Below are 20,307 nucleotides of genomic sequence, written 5' to 3' on the forward strand. Positions count from 1 at the left end.
AATATTTTCTGGTTTCTATGCTCCTCTGTGACAGTAAACCTAATATCTTTGGTGTGCGGACGAAACAAAGCATCATCTCGGAGGTTTGGGAAACTCCATCGACATTTTTCATGATGTTATGACATTTTATGAACAACTAATCGAGTAAATAATCGACAGATTAATCCACCATGAGAGGAATCGTCAGTCGCTGCCCTACTGAATACTTCTGTCAAAGAGAGATGACAGTATTTACATTATTTTTAAACAGTACATTTGCACATTTTGCAACTTAAAAGAAAAAAGGTTCTATTTTGTCATTGTGGAATACTGGATTCATGAAAATCTACAAGTGCGTAAAGAAGGGGAGGGGCGTGAACAACTTGTGAAGCCAGTGCATGTTGGAGTTTTAGTCCAAGGAACTGTACAACTCCTGCTGATTCACTTGACTTGCGCGCGTAATGGAGCGAGAGGAAGCGTAAAAACCTCTCTCTTTAACGCGTCAGAAGTCCAAACCCACCGCTGTCAGCCATTTTACGCACGCCCCCGCGCCTCGCCGGGGCTTGGACACCGCGGACGCGCAGCTCTCTCCTCAGATCGTCCGTGCGCGCAGAGCCACAGAGCCAGCATGGACCTGCGCTACTCCCGAAGCATCCCCGCGGCTGCGCTGCTCGTCCTGTCGTTGGTCGGGATCCTCCTGCTCGTGCTTCCGGCCAGAGAGGTGGAGACGCCTCCCGAAACCATGGTAATGAAAAAGGAGCGTTTTTCGCCATCATTGGTGTCAGTACTTTCTGTAGTAGTAGTAGTAGTAATGGCAATATGGATTCTCTTATTGTCTCCAAACAAAAGTCAAAAATAATTCAAGATTCAAATGTTACTAATGTGTATTATTATTATTGTTCTTATTATTATTAATATTTCATGTATTATTATCATCATCATCATTTTTCCTTCTGGAACACCTGCTCGTGGTTTTTAGCTGCTATGTCGAACTGTGTTAGAGGCTATGTCAGAGCAAGGAGCTGTTTGTCTTCAGCTGGACAGGACAGTCGGACTTTGGTGGGACAGAACAAATATCTTGACCGTTGACAAGAACCTGAAATTTGATGCCAAATTCTCATGCAGTTTGTAAAGAAGGGAACAGCAACGTCTGTGTTAGTTAAATGGTTTTAATGTTGAAAGGGATGATGGTGGCCTTGTTTTGCAAGTCTTTTCTATCGAATCTGTTCTGACATTAACCGCGATTGCTCGGTTTGGTAACCTGAACATCAGAGAAAAAATAATTCATTTGAGCCATATTGTGAAGGCGGCTGGCAAAGGTGATTGGTGTCCCACAGACCCCTCTGTCGGGCTATCTTTGACCAGTGGGTCCTGAACAGAGCCAGGTCCAGATTAGACTATCAACTTCTTCACCTTGAGTTTGAAACTCTCCCTTCTGGTTGGAGATTCAGAGTACCCCCGGGGTCACAAGCAAATTGGAGTAAAAACTCTTTTGTAATTAACCTGCTTAATTTGCACATGTAATTTGCATAATGTCATTTTAGTATTTTAGAAATAGTAGAGGAAATATGTATCTGCCCTCATTCTTCCTTTCCCTGTAATGAATAATGTTGATGTAAAGTACTGAACTGAGCAGGGGACGCTCTTCACTCCAAACGGGTTGTGCCGGGTAACACACTGACGGTCTATGTAAAAAGAAAAGGTGTGTTGATTGATTTTCAATCCAGTTCAGGGCAAGTATTCACGCATTAGTCTGTCATTGTTAGTTCAGATGGATCGCCTCTTCCCTCTGCCGACAGAACAATGCCGAAATAGGACTGAATGGAAGAACTTTGAAGCTGTCGTTGCAAAAGGGCACACACAGGGAGACAGAGTTCAAAAAGACATCACAGTGCAGAATACCACAGCCCCTGTCTCCGTGTCATGATGGGATTTTTTTTTTTTGGCAGCAGAAGAGCATCAGTCCAACCATATAAGGCAGAGTCATAAGGGCATAGCCGTTGCAGAAACTCTCACACATCCTGGCAATTCTCAGAAGCCGCCGTACATGCTGTAGCCACATCCTGCACCAGTGAAGTAGCCTAATCGAACAGGCCGACACGAGCAGAGCGACACGGACAAACAGCACAAAACAAAATACCCTCGTTCCTTCTACATGTGCAGGAGATAGTCCTCGACTTTTCTGGGTCCACCAGCAGAGCATGTTACTGGGCAATATCTGTCGTGTTGTGAGCATTCTTTGAATAGTTCAAAATGGGCCGCTGGAGGCATGTTGTATGTTCTGTCTTCTGACGTTTGAGCGTTCTTGTCTGTTTTAGTACGGAATCGTTCTAGACGCAGGCTCGTCCCACACCTCCATGTACATCTACAAATGGCCGGCGGACAAGCTGAACGGCACTGGCATTGTCACCCAGCACAGCCAGTGTGACGCAAAAGGTGAGCCCCCCGCTCTGGGCGAGTAAAAGGTTGACACGCGAAACGCTGCACCGCCACGTCAAGACAAAATAAGGCGAGAAGATTCGTCTTCATCGCAAGTCTCAAAGATAGGTTTGTCCAAACAAAAGTGTGTGAGATGACCTGGATTTTTCCGAGTTAATTGGCCATAACATGACACAACATCACACGTGAGCCGATTCCCATCTAAGTCATGATACAGGCAAACACAATGTGCACTAATACCACAAGCAATTATCATCTCTGTGTCTTTATTGGACACACCCATTAAGCATTCACAGTGCTGATGAAAAAAGGAAGTGGATTGGATATGATAACTGGTTAGGCAGCCGCAACCTCAAACAATCAGTATCAGGATCTACGGCTCAGAGCCGCACAACATTCAGGAGGTGAACTGAACTGGAGGTAAATTACAGGACTCCTTCAGCCCACCGCCTGTTCTCAGGATGCCCGGTGTGAACGAGTCATTCCATCTCTGATGGGTTGAGCTCTCCGCCGGGTGGATTTTTTTCTTTCTCTGAAGTTTTTGTTCCGTAGTAGATGTACTAGGATGTTCGGGATCGTTGTCCTGCTGTATCGCCAGCTCCTGCTGACCTTCAGCTGGTGAGCGGACGCCGTGACGTCATCCCAAGAGAGGCCCTACAGGATCGTCTATTGATTAAAACATACACAGGACAAAAACGACGCACACACGCAGCTCTTTTCACGTGACCATTAAATGACTGGCAAAAAGAGAGGGCGTACTGACCCCTGAGTCCAAGCCTTTTTTGTGTGTGTGTTTATTCATACTTGTAACTTGGATGGAAAATTGACTACATCATTGACACATTTACTCATGAATGCAGGTATTTCCAAATGGGATCCGCTACTTTTTCTTGCCACTGTACATAAGAACCACTTAAGGTTAGTTGGGGGGGGGGTTAACCCAGCTGAACTAAACCCTCTAACCCGAGAGTGGCATGGTCAAAAGGACACCTTCTCTTTCACTTCCATGATGTGTTCCTGTAAAAACATTTTTTTTAATACATATCCACTGACTTTATCAGAATAATAAATGTCATGACCTTTGTTCCTAAATGGTCCACTTCCTCACCAGTGCCTTCTTGTCATTTGAATCAGTCAGTTCCTTTTCTTACTTCAGTTTGTTTGCAGAATTTCTCTGGAAACACAAAACCACAGCTTTTATTTCAGTCAATCGTTTTTTCCAGGGAAGGTAAAAAACGATTGACTGAAATAGGGAAGTCCAGTTCCCTGGGGTCAATTAGGAGTTCTCTGTAAAAAGCACCAATTTCTCTGTCTGTCAAGGGGGAGGGATATCCAGCTATGCAGGAGTCCGTGGTGGTGCAGCAGAGAGTCTGAAGGCGTGTCTGGATCAAGCTGTGAAGGACATCCCCAAATCCAGACACAGACAAACTCCACTGTACCTGGGGGCAACTGCGGGCATGAGGCTCTTGAAGTCAGTAGACTTGCCCATTAACACGAGACATTAATTATGCATTCATTTGGAATTGATCAAATATGCTTTCAACTCTCACCATTCTTGAGCAGAATAAACAATGCCACAGAGACAGACCGGATACTGAAGGAAGTGGAAAACAAACTGCGGTCTTACCCCTTCGAATTCAAAGAGGCAGTCATCCTGAGCGGACAGCAGGAGGGCGCATACGGCTGGGTCACAGTCAATTACTTGCATGAAAACTTTGCCAAGGTAAACTCTGACTTTTCGTCGTCCTTTCTGTTCCACACAGGAAGCCACAGAGGAAACCCTTTAAAACGTACAGTAAACGCACTGTGGGTTGGACTAGTACTGGTACTAGGCTATACTAGGCTGTACCTAGTGGTAGTGTCAAAACTGAAAGATGCTATAGTTACAAAACAAGACTGAAATGAAACACACGCACCCTTACATGACGAAGAAGAAGTAGCCAAGATACAATAGCCAGGGTGTGTTGGTTGATCCAAGAGGTTCCAAGGGTTAGTAGGATTTGGTGACATCTACTGGTGAATTTTCAGATCGCAACCAACTGAAAAAATAACAATAATGCCAATAATAATAACTTGGATTTATATAAAAACCATTCAAGATACCCAAGGCCGCTTGGGAAAAAAATTAAATAATGATAGAACCATCAAAGGACAGAGAGTAACAGTAGAGAAGCAAGGAATTATGACACCAGTGGTCAAAGGCCTTTGTGAATAGATAGGTTTTTAAATCCAGAGATTCGGGCATTCATAACTCTACTGGGAGAGAGTTCCAGGGGGTTGGGGGCAACCACACTGAATGCCCTGTCACCATAAATTTCAAGGCTGGTACAGGGCATGGTGAGCAGACCCGTATCAGAGGACCGAATGGTTCCAGAATGGTGTATAGATTTGGAGGAGGTCACACAACTGAAAAGGTGTCCCCACCCTCCCCCTTCCAAGTATGTAGGAGAACCTTCCGTGTCCTTCGGGTAATGCAAAAATTCAATTGTCCTTCTTGGGCTACTGTAGAAACATGGACATCCAACAATACTTTGTATGATTCGCTCAAGCCAGTCTGAAGGCATAAAACCTGTTCCAGACTTCTATCTCTGGGTTCGTCCCAGCACTCTCACATTTATTTTTTTCAGTTTTCAAATTTATTGTCACAAGATGATTATTTGTTCGCTTTAAAAGTACATTTTTTGTGGCAGACAGATCTCTTATTGGACAAACCTGCATGTTGGAAAATGACACTAAAGGCGAAACTACTAACTATGTTCAAAAGTGACTCCTGAACAAGCGTCCGTAAGTGACGACTTGGGATTGAGACTCCACTGTTCACACTGAACCAAAATGACGGACCAAAGACCTTACCTTCATCAGATAAGGACATTGACCAGTGTTATTTGCTAGACGTCATCCTCTGAGTCTTTTTCACTGTTGTAATATTTCCTGCATGAATTAAAATTCTCATGTATTGACACGTCCTCTCTCGCCTCTCAGTATGGTTTCGTCGGGCGTTGGCTGAATCCCGGCAGAGAGACGACTGGAGCTTTGGATTTAGGTGGAGCTTCCACTCAGATCACTTTCGAGACCTCGGAACAAGTGGAGGACGGTGATAACTTAATGGAGCTGAAGCTTTACGGACAAACCCATCGACTATACACGCACAGCTACCTGTGCTATGGCCAAGACCAGTTCCTGAGGAAACTGATGGCCCATCTTATCATGGTATTGTTTAAATATATAAATATATATATATATATATATATATATTTAAAAAAATTATATATATATATATAGACTATGGCTATTGAGAAACATTAACCTTATTTTTAGGATTTCTGACTTTCACAGCTATTTTTGGAGTCCGTCTTGGAATAATAGTGAATTGCTGTAATCATTCTTCCTGTTTTTACTGGCCATTAAAACATACACTTCTAAATGTACTGTGAATGTACAGTAAGTGTTGTGGGACAAAACCCAAAGTCAAAGAAAAAAAAAGTTTCTCTTCGATCTGTGAGTTTGACAAGTTCCGGTGAGAGAGTACAGTTAAAAACTGATTGAGGAACAGATCCCGTTAGGGCCAATGTATGAGCAGGAGGCGGGATTAGACAGTGATGTACCTTTCCTCCAAGGACTCTTAATCGTCATGACACCACCTGAAAGGCCATTGATTGAGATCAGCATCTTGCTGCGGTAAACTCGCCCACAGGGATGTTGGAACCAAAGTACCCTGGAGAAGACGATTGTTCCCCAAATTCACTCCAACAACCTGCGAAATACTGTTCCTCGACATTTCCTGTGTAGACACACACACACACACACACACACACATAGCGAGAGAGGGCACTGAAACTGCTGCTGCTGTTGCTCTGCTTGTGCATACTGGATGTTAGATTAGAGGATCGATACCACTCTGATTTCTGAAGTCCAAATGAGTCATCTGAATATGAAGCTGGAGCTGGTGGCCCGTGAGCTCGGTGAGACAGGAAACTGGGGGAACAGCCGGGCTGTGTACAAAGGTGACAAAATCTGGCACAGACAACCAGCCTCTGACTGGAGCTTCACGTTTGGTGCACGTGAGAGTGGTATCAGTCTTCTAACCTAACCCTAAACAAAGCATCCTTTCCCCAAATGCACATGCAGTTACTTGGAACTAAATTGCCTGAAGTCCAAAAGGTATAACTCTGTTTCTGGAAACTCAAAAAGTGGAAGACAAGGCTTCCAGCAAAATGTGTGCTTTAATCTGAAGAGTACATTCTGCATCTTTCTGCCTCTTTCAGACTCAAGGTGTGAAGCCCGAAGTGTCCCACCCGTGCTACCCGCAACGGTTCAACATGTCCATCAAGCTGGGCAGGGATGTCTTTAATTCTCCGTGCACTAAGAATCACACATCCGCCCCGTTCGACCCCCAGATGACTGTGCAAGTATTCGGCACGGGAGACTACCACAACTGCCTGAGCACTGTGAAACGGATGTTCTCCTTCGACAAATGCCCTTACTCCAGGTGCTCCTTTGATGGGGTCTTCCAGCCCAGCGTGAGAGGAAGCTTCATGGTGAGCGGAGTCTTACAGACAGACACACACACACAAAAGATTGCAATATTCTCACCGCAGCCTTCGTCAACTTTTGATTTACACTTTTGGTTGACAGTACCTACCTCCAAGCCGTTTTCTAACACACAAGACATCTCTCTTGTTCCTTTGTCGAGCATATAATCAAATGGAAAGGGAAGGAGTGTGTGTTACTCTGCATTAACTCGGTGCTCCCTCGTCTCCACAGGCATTTTCTGCCTTCTTCTTCATTCACAGAGACCTCAGCATCCTCGCCGACATGGCCATCACGACGGCCAGTCAAATGGAGGAGGCGGTTCGACGCGTCTGCATCATGACCATCTCTGAGGTACCCTTGAGCACGCGGCTCCCTGAGCCTAGCCCGTGACGAATAGGGATTCTCAAATGTCCATGTTCATGTTTTGAACCACCAGGAGGTAACCCAACGTGTTTTCCTCTCACAGATAACTGCAAAGACAAAGCAGCCAGAGAAATTCCTGAAAAATATCTGCGCCACCTCCAACTACATGCAGGTCCTTTTAACGCAGGGGTACAGGTTCGACAACGTCTCGTTTCCCTCCATCTCTTTCCAGGAAAAGGTGAGGTGCTGGGATTTTCGGCCTGTGTGCTCAAACCGTTGGGCCTGATGCGGGACAGTGTCTTCTGCGCTGCCGCTGTGGTGTGTCAGTGAGCCTCCTCTTGTGCTTTTGCAGGTGGAAGGAGCATCCGTGGGCTGGGCCCTGGGATTCATGCTGAGTCTGAGCAACTTGGTACCAGCAGAGAGCTGTGGACAGATGACGGCTCTGCCCTCGGGGCCTTGGGCCTGCGTCCTCCTTCTCTTCATCACGCTCCTCCTCGTCGCTCTGGCGTACCTACTGATAAGCCACATAAAGACAAGAGCTGACAAAGACATGGTGTAGGAGCAACGGTGATACACCTCTCAGTCCTAATAGTAGTAATTGTATGCACATGTCCAACCAAAGATGTTGTACTGATTCATGAAACAAATAGACATTTTTGTCAGTGTGCATGTTATTAAAACTGAGTCATGAAGTAGTAATAAGTGTGTGCACAATTTTCTTTGGAAATCAGAACCCTCTGCTTTTGTGTGTGTGTGTGTGTGTGTGTGTCTGTGTGTGTGTTTGTGTGTGTGTGTGTGTGTGTGTGACTTACGAATGTTCCAGATAGATTATGTTATACCAGCCCACACCCAACTACAAAGACAAGACAACCTTAACAGACGCAATTTTCTACGTCTTATGAAAGAAGATTTAAATTGAATTTGAGTATCAAAAGCCAAAATGATCATTTAAATTCCAATCAGTAACCATCTGTGGTCATTGTACCTGTAGAGATATTTTTCTCCAGTGAACTAGTCCAGTGTGTTGCAGGTTAATTTTTCTGGGCTTTTTTGTTTTTCATATCTGACCTGTGTTCATTGGGTCTGGCTAGAACAATAGGTTCGAGGGATTTCTGTGGATTTCTGTGTCTACATTTTTGTTCCAATCTCCATTTCCACACAAAATTCAAAATTGTGGACGTTGAGATTTTTTAAAAGTCTTGGCCTCATATATATGTGCCAACCTTAACTAATAAATATTGGTGAAATTTGTGTGTGTGTGTGTGGGGGGGCAACCCCATTAAGTTTCACTACCCCATTAAATTTCACAATCCCATTAGATGTCACATTTTAGGCCTTCTGAGGAGTGTGACAAATTTGTTGATCTTTGTGGCATGCTAGGCCCCTCAATCACAGCTTCCTGTTTCTGTTCAACAGTGTGTCACCATGGCGACGCCGTTTCTTGAACAATCAAGAAAAGACTGCAGCATCAATGTCTGACACACCAGCTCCGAATATGGCAATATAGATTTTCCCCTTCACACCCAGTCAGGAGTCACGTCTAAGAACTAACATATTGATCACAGTTTTCAGTTTGATCATCATAACACATACATGTATATGGTTTCATTGTTTATGTTTCAAAATCTATTCTGTTCTTATGCCCTATGAGCAATTGAAAGTTGGTGATAACATCTTTTCTAAGGTTGGGTGATTCTGTTTTGGACAGGAAACTGTACTTGCATTGTGGCCATACAGCACTGAAGATGTCACTGCATTTATGTTCTGGTTATAATTAAAGTTGGATTAAGTTTCAGTGGGATAATATGCTTCTTTCTGATATTTTATATTGGGCACTGTTCATTTAAATCAATTAAGTATATTTTGTATAATAGATAAATAGCATAGTAAGGACTAAGTACAAAAATGAATAAAAACAAATGCAGCCAAGCCCAGCAGCTGTAGGTGCACTTCATTATTGTATCCGATATATACAAGAGCGGCAGAATTATAGTCAATTCTGCTTTTATCTGATATAAAATATATTTTAAATTAGTATGCTATTAAATAGCATAGTTAGGTCTAAGTGTCACATGTTTGAAGGAACAGTATCCAAATGCAGGTATGGGGAAAAGGGAGTATTTAATAACTAAGGTAACAAAAAACAGACTTAGTGGCTACCTAGGGCCCCCTGGCCACCAGGGGGGCCCCTTGCCCAATGTAACTATAGGCACGGTGCAGCCATATTCAGTCAGACAGTTGATGGAAAAGGCAGTAGAGTATAAAGATAAGATAAAGGCAATGTCACAAAAGAGGACATGCATGACTAATTCTTAAATCAAATTCTGCTTAGGGCCCCATATAGGCTAGTGACTGGTGTGGTGCCAAAGGGTGATCGTCCGCCAGAAACTGATCTCTGTCCGTTTTGTCAGGTAGCATACTGTGATTTATGAGTTGTATGGTCCATTTAAAGGTATTTCAACAGATGGAAATCTGCATGGGTTATAATCTAAGACAGAGACGGTGAAATAATGCAGTTATAAGGATAATCCTAGTAATTTCTTTATTTTGTAACATAACCCATTACCGTGTATCATCGTGTTAATTACAGTGTAGTAATATTAGACATACAGACGCATACAAACCTTCAAATCAATAGGATCGCCGATCACTTTTCGGCACCGCACCGACCCTGACCGAGCGGGAACCCTTCCCCTGGCTGTTTCTGTTTCCGGCGGACCGCTTACAAGGTCGCAACACCGGAAGTTTGCCTTGACGGCGAAAAAACGCGTATGTGTTGTTTCTGCTTTTTCGTTGTTGTTGTTGTTCTCCTTCTTTTTCTTCCTGTAGCAATCTGTCTGTCTCTGCATCTGCATCTGCAAACTCGCAGAAGCACGACGGCAGCATGTTCGCGGGGCTGCCGGAGCTCGGGATCTCCAACGGCGAGGACCTGAAGGAGACGCTCACCAACTGCACCGAGCCGCTGAAAGCCATCGACCAGTTTCAGGTGAGACGCGGACAGCTGTGAGCAGACGTCCCGCGAAGACCACGACTTGATCGATTATACAATATGCACCATGCATTGATGGGTCGCCGGTGCCGGTGCTCACCCTGACATACGCGAGCTTTTAGTTCAGTTCAGTTTGTTTTCGATCACGTAGAAACACAACAACACATTCATAACGTGAATAGTAAAAATGAAAACAAACAAGAAAACATGGTGTCGTCTGGACTCGAGACCCTCACCCATAAGAGTGTAGGAAGGTTGTTCTTATGTCCCCCAGGATGGATGGATGGATGGATGGGTAGATAGATATATGGATGGGTGGATGGAAAGATAGATGGATGGGTGGATGGATGGATAGATAGATAGATGGATAGATAGATAGATATATGTATTGATAGATGGATGGAAAGATTGATATATAGATAGATAGATGGATGGATGGATGGATGGATACAGTAGATAGATAAATAAATAGATGGATGGATAGATAGATAGATACAGTAGATAGATGATAGATAGATAGATACAGTAGATAGATGGATAGATAGATAGATAGATATATAGATAGATAGATAGATACAGTAGATAGATGGATGGATAGATAGATAGATATATAGATAGATAGATAGATGGATAGATAACTTTATTGTGTGTCCCAAAGCAGTGACAGAAATTCTCCTTCGACCAAAAACTTAAAACATACTGAAAACATACAAAAACAGCAGCTGCACGTTGTCTAGCTTATATTGTTCAGAGTGCTTATTGCAGAGGGAATGAAAGATTTTTGTAAATGTTTTCATAATGATTATTATACATAAAGTATTACTTATTAACACTCACGTTACTTGCAGAAGATAACAAAAAATACATTCCCATTCATATACACATACATGCCTCACTGTTATACTTGTTGAGCATCTTCTTTTTTAGTATTTTTTAAAAAACTTTGTAGCGTGATACATATTTTCATTTCCTCATCTAAAAAGTTCCACATGTTTACTCCTTCTGCCAATACACATCTCTGATTTACATTTGTTTCTAATCTTTATCTAAGTGAACGTGCACATTCCCCTTAGTTCGTACTTGCTCTCTCTAATCTGGAACAGCTTCTGGATACAGTCAGGAACGTCCTATTTTTGACTTTATACATTATTTGCGCTGTTTTGAACATCACAGAGTCTCCAAATTTAAGTGCGAGTGAGTTTATAAATAATCTATCGGTTGGTTCATGATATTCTGCTCTGTCAATGATTCTTATTGCTCTCTTTTGTAAGATAAAAATACCCCAAACTACCTCAATTCAACATCTATGATTTAGATGAGTTTGAGCTAACCTCTGTATTCTGCGAATTGCATGACTTCAGATGGAAAATGGCATCCTGCTGCCGACTCTCCAGTCCGCCCTGCCCTTCCTCGACCTCCACGGGACGCCTCGCCTGGAGTTCCACCAGTCCGTCTTTGACGAGCTGCGGGACAAGCTGATGGAGCGGGTCGCCACCATCGCCGAGGGCAAGGAGGAGGACAGGTGTGTGTGTGTGTGTGTCCATCGGCCGTCTCTTTTTCTGACTGTGAGTAATATTCCCTGAAGGAACCAGCAAGGGTGCGACTGTGCTTTGTTTGGCATCTCCTTTGCAGATACGGGAAGCTGGAAGAGCTGCTGGAGAAGAGCTTTCCACTTGTCAAAATGCCATCCATTCAGCCAGTGGTTATGCAGGTGCTGAAGCATCTCCCCAAGGCAAGTGGTTCTACAAGGACGTGTGCAGTATTGACACTGAATTGGTATTCGCAGAGGCCGCTTATGTATAGGGCCCAGAATTTGGTGCTACACCCCTGCGTGTACGATAACATTATCTGGTGTGACACATCTTGTGTGTGCTGCAACTAACGCTTATTTCCACCGTCGATTAATCTGTCGATTATTTTCTCGATTAATCGATTAGTTGTTTGGTCCATACAATGGTTAAAAATGTCAATCGTGTTTCCCAAACTCCAACGTGATGCTTTGTTTTGTCCACACGCCAAAGATATTTAGTTCACTGTCACAGAGGCGCAAAGAAACCCGAAAATATTCACATTTAAAGAGCTGAAATCAGAGAATTATGACTTTTTCTTCGTAAAGCTACCTGAACCGATTAATCGATTATCAAAATAGTTGGCGATTCATGTAGTAATAGTAGTAGTAGTAGTTTAACTGCTCTATAGCCATAGTTTAGGTTAGTTGGCAGTTGTACTGACTGTGTGAAGTGTTTTGTGTAGGTGAACCATTGACAAATGATTGTAAGCAATGATAAAAACGTGTATATTTGTTTATATTTGAACAACTTTTCATTTCATGGTTTGATGGGAGCACCGTCATCAAACAGGAAATAAAAAGTTGGGAAATCCCATCACCACCACGTTTGTCCTGAATATCGTCGCAATTCATCTTTTACGGATTGTTGAGTGTAATTCTAGAGCATGTTGTTAAAATCAAAAGCTCAAAGATGTCCAAGACCTCGCCTTCATCTTGACCCCGCGCTCCCTCGTGCAGGTGCCGGAGAAGAAGCTGAAGATGGTCATGGCCGACAAGGAGCTGTACAAGGTGTGTGCTGTGGAGGTGAAGAGGCAGATCTGGCAGGACAACCAGGCTCTGTTCGGAGACGAGGTCTCGCCCCTCCTGAAGCAGTACATCGTGGAAAAGGAAGCGGCGCTGTTCAGCAGCGACCTCTCCATCCTGCACAATTTTTTCAGCCCCTCCCCCAAAATGCGGCGGCAAGGCGAGGTAAGCGCCGCTCGTTGGGGCTTCTCATGCCGAAAAAGAAGTGAACGATTTCCGTAGCGCGTGCCGCCGTTAACCCGTCCGATGCCGTCGCACCGCAGGTGGTCCTGAAGCTGACCCAGATGATCGGCAAGAACGTGAAGCTGTACGACATGGTGCTGCAGTTCTTGCGAACGCTCTTCCTGCGAACGCGAAACGTCCACTACTGCACGCTGAGGGCGGAGCTGCTCATGTCCCTTCACGACTTGGACATCAGTGAGATCTGCTCCGTCGACCCCTGCCACAAGGTGAGCGCGCAAGCGGCGCCGGCGCATCCCGTTAACACTGTGCTACCGTGTTGTGGCTTTCACGTCACAGGTTTGTCTCTTTTGTGTTCTTGCCGTGCGCCTTCGACAGTTCACTTGGTGCTTAGACGCATGCATCCGCGAAAAGTTTGTGGACGGCAAACGGGCCAGGGAGCTGCAGGGTTTCCTGGACGGAGTGAAGAAGGGGCAAGAGCAAGTCCTCGGGTAACGGGAGGGAGGGGGCGGCTGGAGTTTTGTGCACACAACGCTGTTTGTCTCTGCCGTTCGGATGAATTATAAATCTGCGTGTGTCACAGGGACCTGTCCATGATCCTGTGCGACCCGTTCGCCTGCAACACCCTGGTGCTGAGTATCATGAGGAACCTGCAAGAGCTGCTGAGTCAAGAATCTTTACCAAGGGTGAGCATACGACTCGATACGCAGTCATTTACAATGATGTCTTGATGTCCTGACAGCTGGGGGGCAGCAAAAGTTAGGAAAGAGGAAGAAGACCGTCAACGATGCAGTTTTTAAAAACACTGAAAAAAATAAAACATTGATGGATGTCAACGCATTCATCGTGTTTGTTTGACCTCAGGGACACACACGGTATGTTCCTGTTCATAACACTTCATGCAAATATAAATATTCCATAGGGATGACATAATCAAATAGTGTGCCATTGACCCTCAGCCCATCATTTGCCTGTAATTGTTCATGTGACATGATTTATTGTTTCCTTTGGGCCCTTTGGATGACGTTCAGTAAATATAATTTATTTAAATTTTTGGCTTTTTTAATTGTTTAGTCTGCAAAATGTCATAATTAAAAAACATTTTAATCTAGAATATCACTCAGTGGAGGCCAAGCCCCAACAGTTCGCTTAAATTTGACCAGACCATCAAGATCCACGAATTATTCCCTGGGAAATAAACCAATGGACCGGAGTGAAAACAAAACCTTCTTAGTGAAGTTGCGGGGGGGGGGCTTCAGATATTTTCTTCTGTCTGATCAACATTTCAGAATTCAGGTATTTCAAGTAACAATGATCTTAAACCCTCACATCCAGTTGAACCAGTAATGAAAGTTGTGGGTTAAAAAAAATTAATGTTTTTATCAGCTAATTAATCAAAGAGGAAAAATTGTCTCCACAGTTCCGATGTGCCTGGATGATTGTAGAGCCGCAACAGTTAAAATAAATGATTCGCCAACTATTTTGATAATCAATTAATCGCTAAGAAAAAAAAATTTTGGCTTCTTAAATGTGAATATTTCCTAGATTCTTTGCTCCTCCACGATAGGAAACTGAATGTTTTTGGTATGAGGAGAAAACAAAACGTCATGTTGGAGTTTGAGAAACACCATTGACATTTTTCACCACTTTAGGGAGAGTTAATGGACCAAACATCTAATCCATTAATCAAAAAAAGAATCAACAGATTAATCGATTATGAAAGTAATTGCTAGTTGCCGCCCTAGATGATTGTGTGGTGCTTCTTTAAGTCATTGTGTGTGTGTGTGTGTGTGTGTGTGTGTTTGTGAACAGGACAGTTCTGACCTGATGCTGCTGCTGAGGATGCTCTCACTGGGCCAGGGAGCGTGGGACATGATTGACAGTCAGGTCTTCAAAGAGCCTCGCTTGGTATGTACAGTACAGCGTCGCCTCGGATGCATCACTTCGGAAAAATCCCCAAAACCTCATCAAGTTTTATTGCAAAACTGCGTCAGTTGTTTTTCACCCCGAAGCCGGATGAATCAGCGTTGTTGATGTTCATTCGCCCTTCTTGTGCCGCCGCCCTCAGGACTTGGAGGTGGTGACCCGCTTCCTGCCCGCCATGATGTCAGTGGTCGTTGATGATCACACCTTCACTGTGGAACAGAAGCTTCCCAGCGAGGAGAAGAGCTCGCAGTCGTACCCGACCGCCCTGCCAGACGCCTTCAACAGGTAAGACGCCGCAGGGGGAGAGCGAGAGATGTGGCATGAGACGACTTCGTAGGAAGATGCTCTGGTCAGTACCAGCATCAGGATAAGTGTGAAGAGTGGAACCACAGGTTCAACCTTTACATCAACATATATATATATATATATATATATATATATATATATATATATATATATATATATATACTTTTTTATTTTTTATTTAGTTGATTCATCTAATAATATGATGGTAATTGGATGCTCAAATTATGTAAAGTATATAAACGATTATTAAAATAATAAATTATGAATTCTATTTGCTTACCTGGTATGGCGGCGACGTTACTATTTCACCCAAAAAGTGATAAATGTGTGCGTAGATACAATCCCGTCTTCATTAAATATGGTTTTGTCAACGGAGGTGTGGAGTGTGGCTCGACGCTCTCACATGAGGCGTAGAATAGAGAATCCTTCTTTTAATGGGCCCTGTCCCTTTGCAAGTATGAATAGGTGGGCCTTGGAGTAGAAAAGGTTGAGAACCCCTGTTCTACATGTCGATGTTCGATGCGATGGGCTGTGTCGTGTAAGCGACCGGCACACACGTCAGCCACGTGACACCGCGAGACCGAGACCACATCTGTGGAATCTGTGACGTGCCCGATGAAAGGCCCCTTGTCTGAGAGTGACACAGCGATGAGAACCGTCGATGTTCTCCTCCGTTCTCCTCAGGTACCTGCAGGAGAACCGAGTGGCCTGTGAGATGGGTCTCTACTATGTGCTCCACATCGCCAAACTGAGGAACAAGAACGCCTTACAGAGGTTACTGCCTGCCCTGGGTGAGTGTCACGCCCCCTCTGAATTACGACCCTGCCCCAGCATGCACAAAGTGTCATGTGACGTCGGACATGTTATTTCATTGACAAACTCTGATGTGGCAGTTTCTTTCTTTCTTATTGAAAGACAAGAACTTTTTAAAAGAAATTCAATTCAATAGGTTATTCTGTCCACATCTGCTGCAAGTCATTATTTTACATTACCTTTGTATGAATGCCGGTTTGCTGGCCCGTATATTTTTGTACGCAAGATGCAAGATGCTTCTTATTAACTAGGGATGCACCGAAATGAAAGTTGTTGGCCGAAAACCTATCAAAATGTAGCACTTGGCCGAATACCGAATAACCAAGCACGTTTTTTTTGTTTTACAGTTAATCATTTAATTAGCAAATTCTTTCACCATTGCATAAATTAAACAGCCTCAATGTGCATTTTCCTTTTTTGGTCTTGATTTTTTTTGCATTCCAGCAGACATTATACCAGCAAATAAAAGAAATCAATTAGAACAAAATAAAAGAAAATACTTTTATTTGCCCTCCAATTTCCACAAAATTTCGATTTTGATTTTGCCGAACATTTTTTAGGCTGAACATTCGGTGCAGCCCCATCATTTACAGTAGATCTAAGGTCAAGCAGCTGAGTAAACCTCTTAATAAGAAACATTTCTTGGCAGTTTTGATTATTTGTCGAGTCCTGTCTTTCACATTGTCATTTGGTTTTTTATTTGTGTATTTCCCGTTATCAAAGAAAACTCTTTCACTCTCTGCTTGAAAAATAAACAACGTGCAGTACATTGAAAGACTTCTGCTGTCCGCCCGCAGTGGAGACGTACAACGACATGGCCTTCGGCGACATCTTCCTGCACCTGCTCACCGGACACCTCACCCTGCTCTCGGATGAGTTTGGCACAGAGGAGTTCTGCTCCGTTGTCTTCGATGGCTTCCTCCTCACCTCTTTTTCCAGGTGCGTGAAAATTCGCGCAGATTCTGCGATTGAAATTGTATGAACATCGCCTACTTTATGGAGCCCAGCGGCAAACACGGCCGTGCCTCTTGTCACTTGAACATCCGTTTGTTTCTGTCTGAACACTTTGCAGCAAAGAGAACGTCCACAGGCACACCCTTCGAATGTTGCTGCACCTGCAGCACAAGGTGCTGCCGTCGTACACGGAAACCTTGATGAAGACTCTCGAACCTCCGAAACAGGTTGGCTTCATTTTCTGCGTTCAGCTTGTGCTTTGAAAAAATAGGGGAGCTACAGTGATTGGTACAGTAGAAAGAGGAAGAGAAAAGTCTACCCACGACATTAAATAACCAGAGACTAATGCGTCAGTGGGTAGATCTTATCGGCTGAGGGAGAGAGAGTGGATGGTTCCAGCCCCATTTCAGAGTTTTTTTAGTTTTTTTAAAACTTTTTTGGGGTTAACATTGATACATAAAATATTTGGCATAGCAGATTATTTTTATATCCTTTAAAACCTGACTGGGGGGGGTCTTTGTTTGCAGATATGTATGTATCTGTAACTGTATTTATTGTGGCCTCTAAAGCAGGGGTTCATTTGGGCTGAGCTGAGCTCCGCAGAAGAATCACATATTTGTTTTTCTGGCATGTTTTTGCTTCAGTATCTAATCACTGTAGTTTGTCTCACTGTCAAAGTCACACCTGCCCCCTAAGATGATGTCTGATCATCACATTTCATAACAGCTGGGCGCAACATGAACTTATTAGACTGTAGCAGAACAGCTGATTCAGACACTCCCCTTGGCTTCCTTTTTATTAGCCGATGTTTTCATTTTAAGATCAGCCTTAAAAATCCCATATCGGTTGGACTCTGTATGATATCTAGCATCAAATTCCAACATGCTCACAGGACACAGGCACATTTTCATTTCAGTCAAAGTTTCATGTTGCAGCTTATGCTTGTGAGTTGTCTTGTGTATATCGTGATGTTCTGACATGTCTGCCTGGTGACCACAGTGCGGCGAGCCGGTGAAGGAGCTCTACACCCAGCTGATGGAGAAGCTGGAGGCCCAGAAGAAGAGCCCTCCGCCGCCGGAGGAAGCCCCGTCCCTGGATCTAGGGCTGCACCCGGTGAGCGTCCCCACCACCGCCTCCACGCCGACCACGCCTCTCTGAGACGGCGGCGGGAAAAGGGGAAAGAAGACGGTGACTGACTGTGAATTCGGCCGCTAGATTGGCTGGAGTACGAACCTTCTGAAAGACACTTCACATCATTTGTCTGTTGTCGATTTCTGTTTTTTTATGGAGGTTTAGTTTCTTTGGATGTCTGTCTTTGGACGGTGTGGTCCATTGTTTTTCCTTTACTTTTCTAAACTTTGTGCTCTTGCATCGTTGTCCAAAGATGTAATTGGCCCTATCAGTGGGTTGCATTTGAACTGTGTGAGTAGTGCAAGAAACATGTAAATAAATGATTCTTAGAAATACACAGCAGTGTTATTGTGTTTCGGGCAAAGTGCCACATGTTACGCAACACCTCTGTCATTCTGTCACTACGGGAGAAGCAAGTAGCTCAGTTTCAGCTTCTTAAATGTGAATATGTTCTGGTTTCTTTGCTCCTCTGCGACTGTGAACTGAGGATCTTTGGTGTGAGGACAAAAAAAAAAACATCGTCTTGGGATTTTGGGAAACACGATCAACAGTTTACGGACCAAACAACGAATGGATTAATCGAGAAAAATAATCGGCAGATTAATCGATGATGCAAATAATCGTTAGTTGCAGCCCTACTTGAGGGCCAGTGTTGAGTGTGGGTGTAAAGAACAGGGTCAGAACAAGTGAAGCATCCCTCGAAAAACTACACTGGTTTGAATTTGATCATGTTAATTGTCTGCTATATGCACTTTGTGAGTCATCTCTGCAGAGCATGATATGCTTATATTTTATACCCAATTCACAGTCAACACATGAAAAACAACCAAAAAAGCGAAAACAGGAAACACAGTTAACACAGGAAGGACACGGAGAAACACACAGGCACCAAACAAGCTCTGCTGCTGAGGAGAGCTGGTGTCATGGCAACACACGGCATCGCACTGTATATAAGTGGAAACAAGCATTTGAATGCAACACAAAGTCCGGATTCGAGATTCGGTTTACTTCTGTCATTTCTCTGTGCATTCTCCGAACGAGAAGAGACGAGATCTTGTTTCCTCCAGCGCCAAGTAGTGCAAAAAAAAAGTATGAAAGAATGATCAAACACTGAAACGCGACTCACTATCTTGTTTCGAAGAGAGTTTCAATCGTTTGGTGCGAACCGACACTCCTCCTGTAGGCTGTCCCCGCAGTGGTACAACAATGTCTGTTGTACCACTGGTTTTCACATGGCACGAATTTTAAACCGGTGAGGGGAATTCATATTGTCATATAACTATTGTAATTTTATTTCCTTTTATCTACATTTTTTAAAACGGCCCTTTTTTCTTATTCCTCGCCCTCAGGGTGCTGTGTTGCACCAGTGTACCTTGATTTCTTTTGTTTAAGTGTGTTAGTAACTTCTTATTCTTTTCTTTTTTTTAACCAACTGGCATCATAATTCATTCCACAGACGATTAATGTGCAATGAATTTTTCCATCACTTACATTAAACATGAGAAAAGTGTTGTATTTCATGTCGCCAAAGCAAGTGAAGGTAATTCATCCAAAGTGACCAGCTGACATTGGGCTGGTCATTCATGTCTGATGTATTTTATAATATAATACAGGCTGTTTAGGCTGCAGGGTCTTGTAGTGGGACGGAGCCCGTACGGTCCATTGAACGCGTGTTATTCATAACCTGATCCGTGCTTATGGGTTGACTGGGGGTCATTTGTACCCTGGGCACAGATGCCTGAAAGGCCTTTGGTTCATGCTGGAGGTGAAGAGAGAGGCGAACAAGCCATTATCATAAAGGGCTGCAGGTGAATTGACATACAGGCCATTGAGGCGGGGGGGGGGGGGGGGGGGGGGGGGGGGGGGTTGGGGGACTGGGACTGGTCTCGGTCCACGGCGATTGTTTTGCAAATCACTTGGAGACTTCGCATATTGGGGAGCGAGTCGTCGTGCAACCGTCATGAAGAGAATTTGCAGTTTCAAAGCAGAAATTCAAAACAAGGGCGTCGTAGTGAGGGGAACGGGAAAACTTCATTCCTGCAGGCCTGAGATGGGGAATTACAAAAAAAAACACTTCAGGTGAGGCAATGTTTGTGGGGGA

At 43.9% G+C, this 20,307-nt stretch overlaps 2 protein-coding genes across 4 annotated transcripts; both read left to right on the top strand.

The window, feature by feature from the left end:
• Positions 1 to 404: 404 nt before the first annotated feature.
• Positions 405 to 9,109, top strand: LOC118314346 (ectonucleoside triphosphate diphosphohydrolase 2). 3 transcript variants are annotated; one of them, XM_035640737.2, is made up of 10 exons: positions 409 to 724; positions 2,298 to 2,415; positions 3,739 to 3,889; positions 3,982 to 4,141; positions 5,401 to 5,628; positions 6,684 to 6,956; positions 7,183 to 7,302; positions 7,418 to 7,552; positions 7,667 to 7,881; positions 8,731 to 9,109. In XM_035640737.2, the coding sequence occupies exons 1-9, from the start codon at positions 608 to 610 to the stop codon at positions 7,871 to 7,873; spliced, it is 1,509 nt and encodes a 502-aa protein (XP_035496630.1). In that variant the 5' UTR covers positions 409 to 607; the 3' UTR covers positions 7,874 to 7,881; positions 8,731 to 9,109. The 3 variants fall into 3 exon arrangements, with proteins under 3 accessions (XP_035496631.1, XP_035496630.1, XP_047187200.1); XM_047331244.1 differs by lacking the exon at positions 8,731 to 9,109 and having other exon boundaries at positions 410 to 724; positions 7,667 to 8,013; XM_035640738.2 differs by lacking the exons at positions 5,401 to 5,628; positions 8,731 to 9,109 and having other exon boundaries at positions 405 to 724; positions 7,667 to 8,013.
• An 867-nt stretch (positions 9,110 to 9,976) lies between these two features.
• On the top strand, positions 9,977 to 18,543 carry nelfb (negative elongation factor complex member B). The gene is made up of 14 exons (XM_035640836.2): positions 9,977 to 10,083; positions 10,184 to 10,300; positions 11,665 to 11,825; positions 11,936 to 12,035; positions 12,831 to 13,061; positions 13,160 to 13,345; positions 13,455 to 13,567; positions 13,660 to 13,762; positions 14,889 to 14,984; positions 15,145 to 15,287; positions 15,993 to 16,099; positions 16,919 to 17,060; positions 17,194 to 17,302; positions 18,075 to 18,543. Exons 2-14 carry the CDS (start codon positions 10,199 to 10,201, stop codon positions 18,231 to 18,233), a joined length of 1,752 nt encoding a protein of 583 aa, XP_035496729.1. The 5' UTR covers positions 9,977 to 10,083; positions 10,184 to 10,198; the 3' UTR covers positions 18,234 to 18,543.
• The last annotated feature ends 1,764 nt before the right edge of the window (positions 18,544 to 20,307 follow it).

The sequence above is a fragment of the Scophthalmus maximus genome, chromosome 3 (assembly GCF_022379125.1).
Source record: "Scophthalmus maximus strain ysfricsl-2021 chromosome 3, ASM2237912v1, whole genome shotgun sequence".
NCBI lineage: Eukaryota > Metazoa > Chordata > Actinopteri > Pleuronectiformes > Scophthalmidae > Scophthalmus > Scophthalmus maximus.